The following is a 17,054-nucleotide window of genomic DNA, read 5'->3' as shown; positions in this document are numbered from 1 at the left end:
TGTTTGTATGTTTTTCCTAAATAAAACGTTTAAATTATCTTTTCATGATGCTTATTTAGTAGTCCCTACACAGCAAAAATGTGTAAGTGTTAAAATCAAAACTTTTAAAGTGTACTTGCATGACCATCCAGAAAAGTGTACAATTAACACTTTGAAAAGTGTTGAGAAACTTGGAAATGATCACTGTGAAGAGAATTTGCTTCTATACACTCTGGATGATCAGAAATGCATGCATATATATATGTGTGTTTCTTTACCCACCAATATATTTATGTTTATATATTGTTTTTTCTACCCTAAGTGCGAACTCATGTATTTCAGTTAACACTGCCATGATCGTTCTTATCTATTTATCTGCTTGTGGTGGTGCTTACCTGTATATGTGTGACCAGTTTGCTTGTCTGACTGGGTGTGGGTATTTCTTTCTTTCTTTCTTTCTTTACTTACTTACAAGTTATTTGTAAACCAATAATTTTACAAAAAGGGTTATATATATATATATATATATATATATATATATATATATATATATATACACATATACAGTGAGGGGAAAAAGTATTTGATTTTGTACGTTTGCCCACTGACAAAGAAATGATCAGTCTATAATTTGAATGGTAGGTGTATTTTAACAGTGAGAGACAGAATAACAACAACAAAATCCAGAAAAACGCATTTCAAAAAAGTTATAAATTGATTTGCATGTTAATGAGGGAAATAAGTATTTGACCCCTTCGACTTAGTACTTGGTGGCAAAACCCTTGTTGGCAATCACAGAGGTCAGACGTTTCTTGTAGTTGGCCACCAGGTTTGCACATATCTCAGGAGGGATTTTGTGCCACTCCTCTTTGCAGATCCTCTCCAAGTCATTAAGGTTTCGAGGCTGACGTTTGGCAACTCGAACCTTCAGCTACCTCCACAGATTTTCTATGGGATTAAGGTCTGGAGACTGGTTAGGCCACTCCACGACCTTAATATGCTTCTTCTTGAGCCACTCCTTTGTTGCCTTGGCTGTGTGTTTTGGGTCATTGTCATGTTGGAATACCCATCCACGACCCATTTTCAATGCCCTGGCTGAGGGAAGGAGGTTCTCACCCAAGATTTGATGGTACATGGCCCCGTCCATCGTCCCTTTGATGCGGTGCAGTTGTCCTGTCCCCTTAGCAGAAAAACACCCCCAAAGCATAATGTTTCCACCTCCATGTTTGACGGTGGGGATGGTGTTCTTGGGGTCATTCCTCCTCCTCCAAACACGGCGAGATGAGTTGATGCCAAAGAGCTCGATTTTGGTCTCATCTGACCACAACACTTTCACCCAGTTCTCCTCTGAATCATTCAGATGTTCATTGGCAATCTTCAGACGGGCCTGTACATGTGCTTTCTTGAGCAGGGGGACCTTGCGGGCGCTGCAGGATTTCAGTCCTTCACGGCGTAGTGTGTTACCAATTGTTTTCTTGGTGACTATGGTCCCAGCTGCCTTGAGATCATTAACAAGATCCTCCCGTGTAGTTCTGGGCTGATTCCTCACCATTTTCATGATCATTGAAACTCCATGGGGTGAGATCTTGCATGGAGCCCCAGACCGAGGGAGACTGACAGTTATTTTGGGTTTCTTCCATTTGCGAATAATCGCACCAACTGTTGTCACCTTCTCACCAAGCTGCTTGGCGATGGTCTTGTAGCCCATTCCAGCCTTGTGTAGGTCTACAATCTTGTCCCTGACATCCTTGGACAGCTCTTTGGTCTTGGCCATGGTGGAGAGTTTGGAATCTGATTGATTGATTGCTTCTGTGGACAGGTGTCTTTTATACAGGTAACGAGCTGAGATTAGGAGCACTCCCTTTAAGAGAGTGCTCCTAATCTCAGCTCATTACCTGTATAAAAGACATCTGGGAGCCAGAAATCTTGCTGATTGATAGGGGATCAAATACTTATTTCACTCATTAACATGCAAATAAATGTATAACTTTTTTGAAATGCGTTTTTCTGGATTTTGTTGTTGTTATTCTGTCTCTCACTGTTAAAATACACCTACCATTAAAATTATAGACTGATCATTTCTTTGTCAGTGGGCAAACGTACAAAATCAAATACTTTTTTCCCTCACTGTATATGTGTATATATATATATATATATATATATATATATATATATATATATATCCCTTTTTGTAAAATTATTGGTTTACAATTAACTTGTAAGTAAGTAAAGAAAGAAAGAAAGAAAGAAAGAAAGAAAGAAATACCCACACCCAGTCAGACAAGCAAACTGGTCACGCATATACAGGTAATGCTTACAAGCACCACCACAAGCAGATAAATAGATAAGAACGATTATGGCAGTGTTAACTGAAATACATGAGTTCGCACTTAGGGTAGAAAAAATGAAATTTAAACATAAATATATTGGTGGGTAAAGAAACATTTTACCCTCAATCTATAATTCCACTATAATAATTAACATTTATACAATAATTAAGAAAAGAGTCCACAGTCCACAGCTGGAAATTAATACTCACACATTTTGTGGAGTTCTTCTTCAGTTGTGTACAGCTCATATCTTCACTATACTGTAACATGTCAAGAGTGTTCATTATTTCACTGGTCAGTGCATTTTGCTCTGTGCCTCACACACAGATCTTGGACATTATTTGTGCATCTGTCTAGTCACTTCTTGGAAAACTGACAGAAATGTGTCCAGCTGTTCCAGAAAAGTCTTAAAGCCCAGGTTTGATTCGTTCATTTACCAAATACTTTGGTAAATCTGTAATATTGTAAATAATCTTAAAGGTCCACACATGCTTTTTACAAGCTTACTGCATTCAGTAAGCTTATTTCATTTAATATTTAATATTTCTCAATCAGGATGTTTAGTCTACTTGACAGATCACTGGATAAGGCACAGACCTAGATCCAGGCAAACACAAGAGACCTAAACTGTTTTATGACACCTCAGCCTGTTTCTGATTAGAATTACCATTACATTTTATGTTATTTCTATCAGATTTCAAAATAAAAATTGAAACAAATATACCTCTCTGTATATTAAAAAAGTGATTATCTCTGTGTCTTTTACATTTAAGTTTTTAAGTCATGCAGTCATTACTGCATGTATTAAAATATAACCTGATAGTAGTGGTGCTTGTCATTAAGGATTGCATCTTAAGACTAAAATTGCTGTTTTAATTACTATCATCTGTAAAGAATGCTTCAATGTGAAAGGGTTGCATTGTGAGTTCTGTCTTGTAAAAATTAGACCTAAGTGCCAAAGACAGGCAGAAGTGTGGATCCAAAACAAGACCTACTGACTGTAAAGGAGAAATGCAAGATATTTGTTATGAGAAAAACAATTGAGAAAGAGGGTGTGTGTGTGTGTGTGTGTGTGTGTGTGTGTTGGGGGAGGGGAGCTGCTTTAATTTTAAGCTAGATTGATACCTTGAATATAAAATGTTGCTAAATTAAATAAATAAATAAATAAATAAATAAATAAATAACATCATAATCCACATGTTTTATAAAGGATTTAAGATAGCATGTATAGTACAGGTGTTTGAAACAAGCAGTGGGATAGGGCCTGGGAGGAACATGTCTAGTTATGCCCTCCCAGAGTAGTGCCACTAGACCAGTCTTCCTCTGTGGAAATTAACTTCTTTCTGCAATGGGGTGTCAGTATTTCTCTCAAATTCCAGCAATAAAAATAAAATATTTTGGACATATAGTCTCACAGTAGCTGAACAAATAATAATGACACTGCATCCTTAGCCACAACATTTTGAATGTGGGAGAGAGAAACAAATAAAACTGTGAATTATTCTAGTCAGTTCTCATTTACTTATTCACTCTTTCTCACAGACTGTGTGATTCCTGTTGATGGCTACTGTAAGTCAGAATGTGTTTATATCCTCAGCAAGAACACAGTGCAGATGGCTCATAACAGGCTGCTGCTAAAATAAATAAATGCACATGAACATCATGCAGACGTGTCATCCCTATATTAATGAATGTTTCATGATGCCGATATGGGCCTGAAGATCCACATGTCTTTCTCTGTGTGTCTGTGCAAACAAGGTCACTGTCTCATGGTCTTACTGTGCAACGGTACTGTGCTATAGTTCAACCCTGATACCTAGAAGAACAGGGTCTGATAAGAATGAGTTTTCACCAGCAATTTGGGCTTGATACATTGTACAAGCCTCCCTTATACTAAACATTACATATGCCTCAATTTTACCCTGGTTTGACCATATCTGGGTCTTCCTGACCAGCTGTCAGGCCAAAACCAACCTTCCACTCTTCACAGAAAAGACATGCAGGCCCTGTTATCTTTCTCTCCTGTCTGGTCTGCATAAAAGTGCCTTTACTTTGTAACTTCTCTGAGACTGTTCTTCAGATTGCCTCTCCTGGACATCGGTCACTCGTATTAAATTCCTTTTGATTGACCATGCATCTCTCTCTCGATTATTTGGACTCTTCAGGCTCTCAGGCCTTTTGAAAGGCATTTGGATTTTGTTAAACATCATGCACTGTAAAGTTAAATTTTTAAATGTGTTGCTATTATGCCTTCTTTTTAAGCATCAAGTTATGTTACTTTATAACATTATTCAGTCATTTTAATCAAAAACTAATGCTAATTTAGACATTATTTTATTTATTTTACTTTGATTGGTTGCATGTAGATCAAAGTAATAAGAAGATCTGCAACAAAGCATATTACTGACAGAAAATCTAGTAATCCTTTTGACAGTAATACTTTAACCATAATACCTTTGAAGAGTTAAAGAAAAAAAGAAGTAGAGCTGGGGGCTGGTGTTTGATGGGCAAGAAAACCAAATTGGTTTATTTAAATATGTTAAAAACTAAACTTATAAAAATATAGATGTCCAGATTCTGGTTTTACAATTATGGTGGTAATAATAATAATAATAATAATAATAATAATAATAATAATAATAATAATACATAACCACATAATATTTCAGTTACTTTAATTATCCTATCACTAATTATTGTTTTGTTTGTTATTAGCATTCCCTTGGATAATATTTTAAACTCCATCATTATGTTGGTTGCACCTTAAAAGCTCATTAAAGGAGGTAGTGTTTGATTGAAGTCATTATTACATCCTCTTGTAGCTGTACCTTGGAGATTAACAGTGAGCCATGTTCCATGAAAAGACAAAACCTTAGAGCTGCTGGAGTGGATTACTGTCAGTGTGGAGCTATAGGAAGGTGGAAGGAGGCAGTAATTCCTATAGAAAGGTGGACAAATACAGAGTCAGTGACTAACAACTTTCCCTGCCGAGTTCTTTTGTCTAAGATTGTTACTTTCTTTTGGAGCTCACTGTCAAATCTGATAAAGACCTCAACTACAGCCAAATCCAAAGTCTAGGTGACACGGAGACTGAAGTTGTCCTTACTGACCAGTGACATGTAATGTAGTTTGTTTGGATAACCTTGTATAACCCTATTGTAACACCATAACCGCTTTATTGATTACCCATTGCTTAATTAAAAATTGCTCCAACAGTAAATTGAACACCGGCTCTGCAAAAGGCTGCACAACCCCTTTTTCATCGCATACTTTGTGAAAGCCAAATTCAATCATTTTAGCTTGTTGAAAAATGATGCCAATACAAAGATATAAAATCCACTGTAAAAGTTATTATATTAAGATTTGAAACGCCTTTGTTCAGACCCAGATCCAGAAGTATATGTTTGGCATTTAAAAGCTGAATTTAAAGCCACCTGATTCGTTCAATAAAGACATACAACAATGCCTTACTTATTAATAAATTCTTAAATTATTTAGTTGTCTGGTAGAAGTGTCCAGCCTGAATTGTGTTTAAAAATAAGAAAATTAAAGACAAATCTTAATTATAAATTGCATTTCAATCTTATTTTAAAAATAAATGTTGTGGAAAGACAAACGTTTTGTTCAATCAACAAAAGTCGTAAAATAATAATAATAATAATAATAATAATAATAATAATAATAATAATAATAATAATAATGGCTATGTTCAAATAAGGAATATAATTCGACCTTGAAACGTCTTTTCTGAGAAAAAAAAAAAAACTTTATCAAATTCCAATTCTATGGCTTCAATAAACAGAACCCATTACCTCACGGCAGCTTTTGTTGGCCCTATACAAGAGAGAACAAAATGGGTATTCAGGAGAACGCTTTAGATTTTTATTGTGGGTAGTATTCACAAAGAGCAGTGTTATTGTATTAAAAGAACCATCTGTAGCAGAAACAATGGATCCAAATTATCTTTGAATACCCACTGAAAAAATATAATGCTTTCTCATCTCGTTCTGTTTGGTGGGGGTATAAAGCAGACTTGGTATAACTGACTTTTTATTATTCTTCATGCATTCTTCGTCTTTTTAAATCGGTCCTTTTTTAGATGTTTCTAGCCATAAACGGCTTTTCTTTTTGCAGAGATAGGATACTAAGGATAACATTTAGCGAGAACTGCAGGTTCAGCCGCGCTGGACCGAGAACACTGCAGCAGCGACCGAGGCGTCGCGGATTCCTAGCCATGGACTGATCATACAGAGCAAGAATGCGAATCTCTCATCCCAGATCAAAGGGATAAAGAGCGGCTGAAGTGTGGCTCTTGAGTCGGTGGATGTAGTAACCTTTTCTGTCAATCAATCGGCGATGAGGACAGCGTCCGAGCTGGCATGTAAGTAGCGAAATAGCAGAGTGCAGTGAGCTAGCTGCAGTTGAAATTTGGAAGTCTGCCTTCGTATTGCCAAACAATCTGAAATGAAAAAATAAAAATGTGATAGCATATTTGGAATGGGATTTGCTTTTTTGACATGAGTTGTGTTTAGCGGCGTTGCCTACAATGGTAGGTGAGAATCAGAGTGTTGGTTATTTACAGCTATATATGTGTATTACTTTAGTTCTAGCATCGTGTCATTTAAATGTGAAACTCAGAAAAGGCAATTGTATAATTTAAAATACAGTCGTGTAACTTATTCTTAAGCAATTAAGTAGGCTATTTAGAGCTTTCGGTTTATTTTTTCTCCGTTATTATATTTTATTAATTGGTAATAAGAGAAAGACGAAGTAGATATCGCTCCTGTTCTTATAAGGACTTTTGTTTTATTACAAAGGTTGGTTTTATTTAACTATGCAAACGGAGAAACGCATCGCGAACCATGGGAGAGAAAGAGGGGGGTGCAGGTTCATGCAACCTATCGCCACCTTTTGGTTGACATTTATTTTTGGACACTGTAATGACAAGTTACAGAAAATGCCGAAACGAAAGTGTCCTCTTCCAAAAATACACAAATATAATTACACATGCTCAATATATAGTATCTGTAAAATAACATAAACTGCTACTACTACTAAAATAATACATTATGATGATAATAATTATTATTATTATTATTTACAAAATCGTTTTTTCCTTGAAAATAAATATTCGTAAAAGTAGGCTGCATAATGTAATACACATCGTCTGCACTCGCGTGTGTTTATCTGGATAGATAGATAGATAGATAGATAGATAGATAGATAGATAGATAGATCAATGATATATGGTAGACATTCAGAACTGCATATAGATGTATATAAATTATCTATAAATATAGGCTACATATTAGATAAAAACATATGATGCCCCTTACAGTCGGATGCAGGCCACCGTGGGTGAAGGCTGTGAAATCAGGAAGATAAATGTTAAAGCCTAAACGAGAGAATTGTGATTGACCGAGATAAGGTTTTGATAGGAAATCTTATGTATGGCCCGACACTGGTAAGCTGAGCAAGAGCTTCATCGAATTTAAAAGACAAGTAATTATTGCTAATTTCAGCCCTGTCCTATACTTCTCTATCTTCTGTAATTAGACTTGATATGTGAATTCAGATTCTACATGTATATTAGATTTATTCACCTAACCTGCACCTGTACACACATTTGGGTTGACAAAGATTAGAATAATACGAATACAAATTATAATGTGCTGACGATTGAAAATGTGTTATTAAATTACAGATACGGCGTAAAGGATATAATAGAGGTTAACTCAGGTAAAGGTACCCTGTGTGTAAAATAAGGTGTTGTTACCAAAATATGGCTGAAATGTTTTTGAGTACATCTAGACTTTCTAGGCAGAAGCAAGTTGTAAAAAAATGTCATAATTCTACGAATGTATTATAATTCTAAGACTGTCGAAAGCGGTGCGCCTCTGGGAGAGGTTTAGGTTCCGTTTGTGTTCCTCAGGTTAAGAAAGGTAGACATTGGCCCGGCCCCTAGTGGACAAAGTAAAGTTTTACAATCACCGCAAGGCAGCAGCTGTACACAGGTAGATAGGCTACCTTCAAAAAGTGAACAATGGTTTAATGTATACTGTATATCAGACGTCCTCATTTTATGCTATTATTATTGTTGTTGTTGTTGTTGTTTACAATGATATGCTATATTAAATATATAAAACACCATTGTGTACTAAAGGAATTATATGTTATTTTAGTAGGCCCATACCCTATTCTTGAAATATGTTATCCTTATACTATCGCTCCTGTCAAAAGAAGTGAAGGGATGTATTGGAATCTATAGAATCTCAGTAATGTCTGTGAAGATTTCCGCGAAAACAGGTGACAGACAAATTAGAGCAACCCGGTTTGTTTTCGCACTATTCAAATCGATTCCATTCCTACCTTAATTTCACAAGATCATGGGGATTTTTTTTTAATTAAGGTCAATTGAAATCAATGTATATAGTTACATCTGCAGTTAAATTAAACAATACGACGATGTAGTTGTCTTAATTATATTTCTCACCACACGATTCAGACAATCAGACAAATGTTTTCTTCTGATCGGAAACTGGATACAAATTTCAAAATAATATTAATGTGTAGCTTCGGTTTCTCGTTTGTTTTCTATTCATCGTTTAAATGTTTTAACACTATTTGGCGATTCTTGATTTGGTTCTAATGTATATATATATATATATATATATATATATATATATATATATATATATATATATATATATATATATTCTATGTCGTAGAGTTGAATAACACTTAAGTATAGGTTTAGGGCCTGCACATTTAAAAATAATTGATTGAAGGTTTATGCTTTATTTTCCTGGTGCTCAAACGAATTAGGTTACGGATGATATATATATATATATATATATATATATATATATGTGTGTGTGTGTGTGTGTGTGTGTGTGTGTTTATACAATCAAACAAATATACAATTAATTATTGTATGTTTTTCACACATTAGATGATTTCTTTTTACAAAATAAATAACTTTAAAATAACACTCTGAATCTGCTGACTAGACTGTCCTCGGTTTGTTTATGTTTGTACTAAGGTCAATCGATCAAAAAAGTAGCCTAGTATAAAGGAAAAGTGTCAGAAAAATCTAATATTAAAATGTGTTGAAAAATCGTTAGTATTAGTAATGGTGCTTGCTTCAGTATATTGTTTTTTGATAATACTTTGAACATATGGTGTTGCAAGTTAAACTAGCAGGGCGCCTATACTTCGCCTGAATTGAAGTTTAATTTGAACAGACGTTTTTGGTGGATAACAATTGTCGTGTACTTTCCCAGACCCAAAAGTGTTATATTATATTTCCGTTATAATAATATTAATATTAATAATAATGCATGATAACACTGCAAAACTGTTCTAGGGGGTCTTTAGCTTCTTAATTATGAAGAATAGTGAGTCTTCTCCCTTATGAGAGTGTGAGTGGTTAAACACTGTTTCCTCCAGTACCGGTGGTCGTCAAACTCTGTGCTAATTAGCAATGCTGAGAAATTCCAGTTAACAAGGACATTCTCCTAGGGTCCTGTAGGTTCCCCGCTGCTCTCCTTCATTTCCATAAGAAGATTAGGAATGAGGGGGAACACACTCAAATGCAGATGCAGAAAAGAAGCATTTTCACAAGCATCATAATAGTCAGATGCTTCGCTAGTTTTCACCCAATTACCTAGAAGTTAAACCTCAGTTAAAATATAAATATAAAATACTTTTCGCAGATTTCAATTTCGCAGGAGTTCACACCGTGGTTATGCGTTTAACATAGACAGATCGAAGTGCAGTCGCAACCCCCCACCCTTTTTCTTCCTCCCTTTTTTAAGTTTAAAAGTGTATTATCATGAATAAATATTCGTCAATCAGTTATTTTTGAATATTAATGAATGCTCAATCATTAAAATAAACGGAATATTAGCTTGACAGTTACAGTGTGTAGAAATACATTTAATTTAACTATAATGGCGCAACAGACAGGGACAGAGGAAAAGAAGGCAGAAGAGATGCCGTGAGTGGAAACGCACCTGGCAATTAAACTTTCTTGCACCCCAATGCCTCTGTGAATGAAAACATATTCCTTTGATGAATAGCCCGTATTCTGTCCCTCAATATTGGTTATGCATATTAGATGAATGGTAACTAAGTGGTTCTGAATTGTTATAATATTTATCAGCTTTAAATTTGAAAGTATACTTTCATTTAAGAGTATTTGCAAGATATCAAACTGCTAAACGTTCTGGTCTCAATTCAATAATATATTGCAAAATAATACGATATTATATATAAAGTTTAATAATAATGATCATAATGTACATACAAAATTCTCGTTCAGCATTTTTATTTTTTATCTTTTTAAATCTATACATATTTAACTCCTGCAATTCAGTGTACAATATTCGAGGCTGTGGTATTCTAACAAAAACAAAACAATTTTACAGTAAAACCAACAATACAGTAATGTGATTACAATACAAATCAGCGGTAAAAAAAAAAAAAAAAAAAAAAAAACCTGTTGCACCTATTTGAACGCCACGCGTTTTTCACAGATTCTGACTTCCACTTTTTCTACTATTCGGCACTAATATAATTACTTATAGAAATGACTCAATTTGTTTTATCCCATGCAATTTTTAACATCCACATTAAATTCCTCTAACAGCTAGCTATAAACCATATGTCCAAACGTTAACCCTTTAAAAACATTGTTTTATGAAAAACAATACAAAGTCACACACGAAAATGAACAAATTGTATTGATTTATTGTAAGCAGTTAGTTGTAAATGTATTCCTGCGCATTTACATTGTTGTGAATTAAACAACCAGTTGACGGCGCTGTTGCTTCATAGCAATGTGTCAGAACACACATACATACATACACACATGCATATATATATATATATATATATATATATATATATATATATATATAGATAGATAGATAGATAGATAGATAGATAGATATAGACATAGATATAGATTTAGATAGATAGATGGGCCAAAGTTTCGCATGTTAGTGTTTTCGTTTACTTGTGTAGCAGAAGGATATCAGAAGTAACTAAGTAGTAGAAGTAGTAGTAGTAGTAGCAGCAGCAGTAGTAGTATAGTGGAGGAACTGTAGAAGGTTTATTCAACTATATTTAAAACCTATTAAATTAATTATATGTATTTACCTTATTTGAACTGATGAGGTAAAGTGTATTTTGCTAATAATTAAGAAAGAAAAATATACAATTTTAAAGTCGCCGTAGATGTATTGGTGTTGAAGGTGAATACAGTGTATTATTGTGTAATGAGCCTTGTCCATGAACTGCAGTTAGCAGCCCTCGGTGAAAGTGCTTGGTAGAGGAGAGACAACAGTATTTTATTTTTCATTTGTGGTCAAGAGCATTTTAGCAACAAAGATCAACACATGTGAAGTAAACTTAGACGAGCTTTTGTTTGAGCCGATGTAGTGACAACAACGGCAACAAAACTATCTATTTGAGATAGACATGCTGCCGTTTCTATTGGCATTCAGGAATACTCAATTGAAGTCCTCACATTTTAACAAGAGGGGAACATCTAAAAATCCAATTTTTATTATTTCTAGATCGAAAACATAAAATAAAATTCAAGAAAATGAATGCCTTTTTATTTCACATACAAATACCGGCTATGTGTTACCGAACTTTAGTTAAAAACTGTATTTTATTTCATATGAATACAATATTTTAAACAAACTTGTTTACATACTGCGTGTATATGTAATTATAGTTTATTTTGTATTTTGTTGTTATTTTGGTATGTTTTTTTTCTATTTAAATGTATTTAGTAAATTCATTTTTCACAATTTTACTGTTGTTAAATCTGAACAAAATAAATGTGCTCTATTGTTTTAGGAAGAGGTATATTAAATGTGTGTGTGTGTGTGTGTGTGTGTGTGTGTGTGTGTGTGTGTGTGTGTGTGTGTGTGTGTGTGAACTGATACCTTTTGAATAAAACGGATATTTATTAATAGGCCTACATATTTTGAAAAAGCAATATTATTCGATAATACTGAAAGGGAAAAGTATGTTTTCAAAGCAACAAATATATTTTGCAATGCAAACATAACTGCAATACAGAAATTTAACCAAACAGTTTACGGCAAACAGCAGGCCAAAAGTTGAAAGTTTGTTTTTTCGTGGCAGTTTTAGGTGAGGTCCAAATAAATACAACCCAAAGCACACCAACTTCAGTAGACGCGCTGCGTTGCATCCTAGGATGTAGAAGTGTGTTACCCATTTTACTATATCCCAGTTATAAAGTATTACATAATTTGGCTCAGTTTAGACAATAGTCCTATGAATTTGAGAATATAGCACTTTTACTATGACAGGCTTGTAAAAAAATATTCGCTTGAACACTTGCTATAAGAATTAATATAGAGTCTCTATTGGCTGACTTCAAGCAGCCTCTGCCTCACAGTACAAACGCTGACCGGTAGTAACCCCGCCCCTTTATGCTAATAAAAGACTCAGTCCTGACCGAGGGAGCAGTCGCTCTGTGATTGGTCAGGTAAAACCCATTTATTCCCTGACAGCCCTCATCACATGAATGGTTGTCTATTAACTTGTTCAAAAAGTATCAGGAGTTGTCAAGGCTCTACTGAAGGGGGGAAAGAAGTTTGTTGATTCTTAAAGACCAAGAGAGAAGTTTGTGGACACAGCAGGACCTAGAGAGAGAGAGAGAGAGAGAGAGAGAGAGAGAGAGAGAGAGAGAGAGAGAGAGAGAGAGAGAGGCTGGGTGAACGAGGGAGAAAGTCGTTTACTTTTTCAGCAAAGTTGCTGAAAAGGCAAGGTAACAACAGCGCAACTACCTCTGTTTTGGACTTTTTTCCATTTGGTGCAGCAGGTTACTCACAATCAGCTTGAATGTACAACATGATGGAAACAGAACTGAAACCCCCCGCCCCTCAGCCTAATTCGGGGGTTACGGGCAACTCCAATGCATCAGGCAACAGCCAGAAAAATAGTCCGGACCGGGTAAAGAGACCCATGAACGCGTTCATGGTGTGGTCGAGGGGGCAACGCAGGAAAATGGCGCAGGAGAACCCGAAAATGCACAATTCTGAAATCAGCAAAAGACTCGGGGCCGAATGGAAACTTCTATCCGAGAACGAAAAGCGACCTTTCATCGACGAGGCAAAGCGTCTGCGAGCTTTGCACATGAAGGAGCATCCGGATTACAAATACAGACCGAGGCGGAAAACGAAGACGCTGATGAAGAAAGACAAATACACTCTGCCGGGCGGGCTTCTTGCGCCGGGTGCCAACTCCATGAGCACCGGTGTGGGTGTAGGGTCTGGCTTGGGCGCTGGGGTCAATCAGAGGATGGACAGCTATGCACACATGAATGGCTGGACCAACGGGGGCTATGGCATGATGCAGGAGCAGCTTGGTTACCCGCAGCACCCGGGCTTGAACGCTCACAACACCGCACAAATGCAGCCCATGCATCGCTATGACATGAGCGCGCTTCAGTACAATTCTATGACCAGCTCACAGACCTATATGAACGGATCTCCCACGTATAGCATGTCCTACTCACAGCAAGGAACCCCGGGCATGACATTGGCTTCGATGGGCTCGGTAGTCAAGTCCGAGTCCAGCTCGAGCCCACCTGTAGTCACCTCGTCTTCTCATTCCAGGGCCCCTCCGTGTCAGAGCGGAGACCTTCGGGACATGATCAGCATGTACCTACCAGGTGCTGAAGTACCAGAACCCACTACCCAAAGCAGACTGCACATGTCCCAACACTACCAGAGTGCACCTGTACCCGGCACAACAATTAACGGCACACTCCCACTATCACACATGTAAATTAACTTTTATTATAGAAACTGGACTTGTCTGGACTATTTTTGTACAGAACATGTTTGGGGGAAGGAAAGAAGTTGTATAGAACTCAAGGAAAGAACACAACACTTTTTTCTTTCCTTTTAAAGAAAAATATACTATAGTGAAACGGTAGGAACTTTGCAAAAGTTTTGCAAAAGACTTTACCATTATAAAATGAAAAATATAAAAAATAGAGCTAGTCTCAATCAAATGTTTTATTATTGCAAGCAACCTTTGTACAGTATTTATCAAAGAAACAGCGCAAACAAATGTCTAATGTTTGTAAACTATAAGAAGTTGCCAATTTTATTAACAGCTGTAAAATAACGAAATAATTCAAAATCGCGTTGAATTGGGTTCTAATGCTAAAGAGTGAAAGGAAAGAGGATATGTAAACTCCGTAAAGGTTTCTCCTTGAAGGTAAAATAGACTATACTAAACCGTTTTACATTTGTTAAAATATCTTTATCTCACAGGTTATACATAACTGTTAATTTATATATTTTGTTTCCCACTTTTCATTTGGTAGAAAACATGAAGTTTATGTTCATTATTTTCTCTTGGTTTGTCATATTTCTGTAAATTAAATGTGATATTTTAAGTTTTTTAATTTTAATTTCCGTAGTTGTATTTTTACGTTCAGCTCAAGAAGCCGACACTCCATGTATATATTTGAACTAATAACATAATTATACGAGTTACAACTTCAGCTTACGTTTTTTTTTCTTTCATTATGCAGAGTTTGAATTGAATAAATTTTTGAAATTTGATACTTGAATATTGTTGGAGTTTTGATTTTGTTAATCATTTTTAGTTCTGTGTTGTGACTGCCAGTGCATTTATTTTACGTTCCCTAAAAGAAAAAGAAAAAAGAAATGATGCCTTAAATTGAAAGACATTAAATTAAAATACTTTGAAGATTAATCATGATTATAATGTATAATTACATACACACATACACACATTTGGGATGCATAAATGATAGAGGGAAAGCAGTATGCTTTTTCTGAACGTATTATTTATCCACTTGTTGTTTATTATTACAAAAATGTTTTATATTTAGAGATTTTTACTGAAATAAGAATATCACCAACTTAATATTAATATTAATTTATATTAAGCTGTACACACGGGGCTGTGTCAAATAAATGTCAAGTCAGCGTGAGAAAAATAGTATATTCTTTCACAGTACAACATTTTTTATGTTTTAATTGTTGTAGTAATTAAGGAATTAAAGCAATGAAATGCTTAGCTGTTGTGTTATGAGACTCGAGTTAACGGTGTTTCTATTTTTTAGTGAAAACAAGCTTTACGTCTTCTGGTGTGAGAAGAGCCGTCATCGCTCGAAACTTTTCCCCCTGTAAACCTTTGGTAATCCTTTCTGATTTCAAGAGACGAGATATAACGTCCAATAAGTTGAAGATTCGCACTGAGGTAGTTTTTAATTTTACATATCTTTATCTTCATCGCATAGCTATAACTGTCACGGAAGGTATTTTATTTTTCAAGTATTAGTCAAAGATCTTGATTTATGTTTCATGACGATTGCGATACGATCGTTTATATTGTTAAATGCTAATCTCTGTTTCCTGTGTTGAGAATGGTACAATCGGGGTACAATCGTAAGAATGTTGTGTAATTGCAATAGTATAAAACGCACACACAAATTGTATTTTTAATACAAGAACTAGGACTAATTGTTTTGGAAATGTTGTGATTATTTATTGTTTAAATGTATGTCTTAAATATGAAAATATATAATATAATACATAACATAACATAATATACGTTTTATTTAGCGTAAAGTATTAAATACAGCCATATGGGGAATAGCATGTTGTTTCTTTCCGTTTTTTTCAATTAAGAAAATTGTGGTCCTTTGAATGTATAAATTTATGTAATTTAATTACACAAAAGTTTAAGCAGATATCAAATGTCTCTAAAAGATTTTTTTAACACTTCACACATACATATCGTATGTATATATATTGCCATTTCACTACCCAAACCAGTACATAGACACTGTCTTATAATATTTGTGTCTGTAAGAATTAGTCGTTTAACTGGTTTATGTGTAACCTACATTTAACAGCCTCAGCATTAAATTCAGTTACTAGAAGCACAAGCGGAAGCTTACTTCGGAGTACGTTTGTTTTTTTGTAATATCCTGAGAAGGAACAACTTTCAATAATTAAATAGTGGATACAGCATTTGTAATTTCTTACGAATCTAATAATATGTTATATGTTTGTTTATATATGTGTGTGTGTGTGTGTGTGTGTGTGTGTGTGTATGTATGTATTATCCTCTAATGGTCTGGAAGGGTTTCTCTCCACGTTGTCTGTGTTTTTAAAATAGCCTAGTGAAAACTAAAACGTAACTTAAATTGAAGGGAATTCAATTCCGAACCTTAAATTCACGTAAGGCATTCTCTTATGTTGTGATCTACCGAGTAAATTTAACGTCACTCCGTTTTGTTAGTGTATTTAAAATGAGCCCAAGGATAAGATTATGGTACCCCCTGTGACTTTAACAGCGTTTTATATCTAAGAGGTGTTAAAATATTTTGCTAAACTGCAGAGGTAGATTAGCACTGATGCTTGCCAAGGCTATGGAGCTTCTATTACTCTCCGTCTCAGGGGAGAAGAGCTCACATTAACCGCTAAATGAATATTTGACGAGGGCTCATTCCAAAGTATTATTACTACAAACGTGTCCCTACTGGACTTTCAAAGGGTCAGGGAGCAGTGGTTCAATTAATTATTTATAAAACCAGTGGAATTGGTTGTAATCATTGAACATGTTTGATAAACTATGAATTTATAAAGGTCGATTGGAGATGGATTATATTATAATGTACCAAGTTTGATGTGTATATATGTGTGTTTGTATGTG

The 17,054-nt window shown here is 35.1% G+C and overlaps 1 protein-coding gene and 1 long non-coding RNA gene across 4 annotated transcripts in view; both read left to right on the top strand.

The window, feature by feature from the left end:
* Positions 1–17,054, top strand: part of LOC136753038 (uncharacterized) — a 59,097-nt gene that overhangs the window by 15,382 nt on the left and 26,661 nt on the right. The window contains exon 1 of one of the 3 annotated variants that reach the window (XR_010817386.1): positions 6,071–6,690. The exons of the other annotated variants lie outside the window; for them this stretch is intronic. This is a non-coding gene — a long non-coding RNA (uncharacterized LOC136753038). Of the gene's footprint in view, positions 1–6,070; positions 6,691–17,054 lie in introns of those variants that run through there. 3 annotated transcript variants of the gene reach the window in all.
* On the top strand, positions 12,791–14,937 carry sox2 (SRY-box transcription factor 2). Its single transcript, XM_066708831.1, has one exon. The coding sequence runs from the start codon at positions 13,194–13,196 to the stop codon at positions 14,139–14,141; it is 948 nt and encodes a 315-aa protein (XP_066564928.1). The 5' UTR covers positions 12,791–13,193; the 3' UTR covers positions 14,142–14,937.

The sequence above is a fragment of the Amia ocellicauda genome, chromosome 7 (assembly GCF_036373705.1).
Source record: "Amia ocellicauda isolate fAmiCal2 chromosome 7, fAmiCal2.hap1, whole genome shotgun sequence".
NCBI lineage: Eukaryota > Metazoa > Chordata > Actinopteri > Amiiformes > Amiidae > Amia > Amia ocellicauda.
Note: the sequence above shows the minus strand (reverse complement) of the source record. Positions and strands in the feature narration are given on the sequence as shown.

What these genes read in the sequence shown, in the direction of transcription:
- sox2 (XM_066708831.1), top strand. Translation starts at nt 13,194, where the DNA reads ATGTACAACATGATGGAAACAGAACTGAAACCCCCCGCCCCTCAGCCT.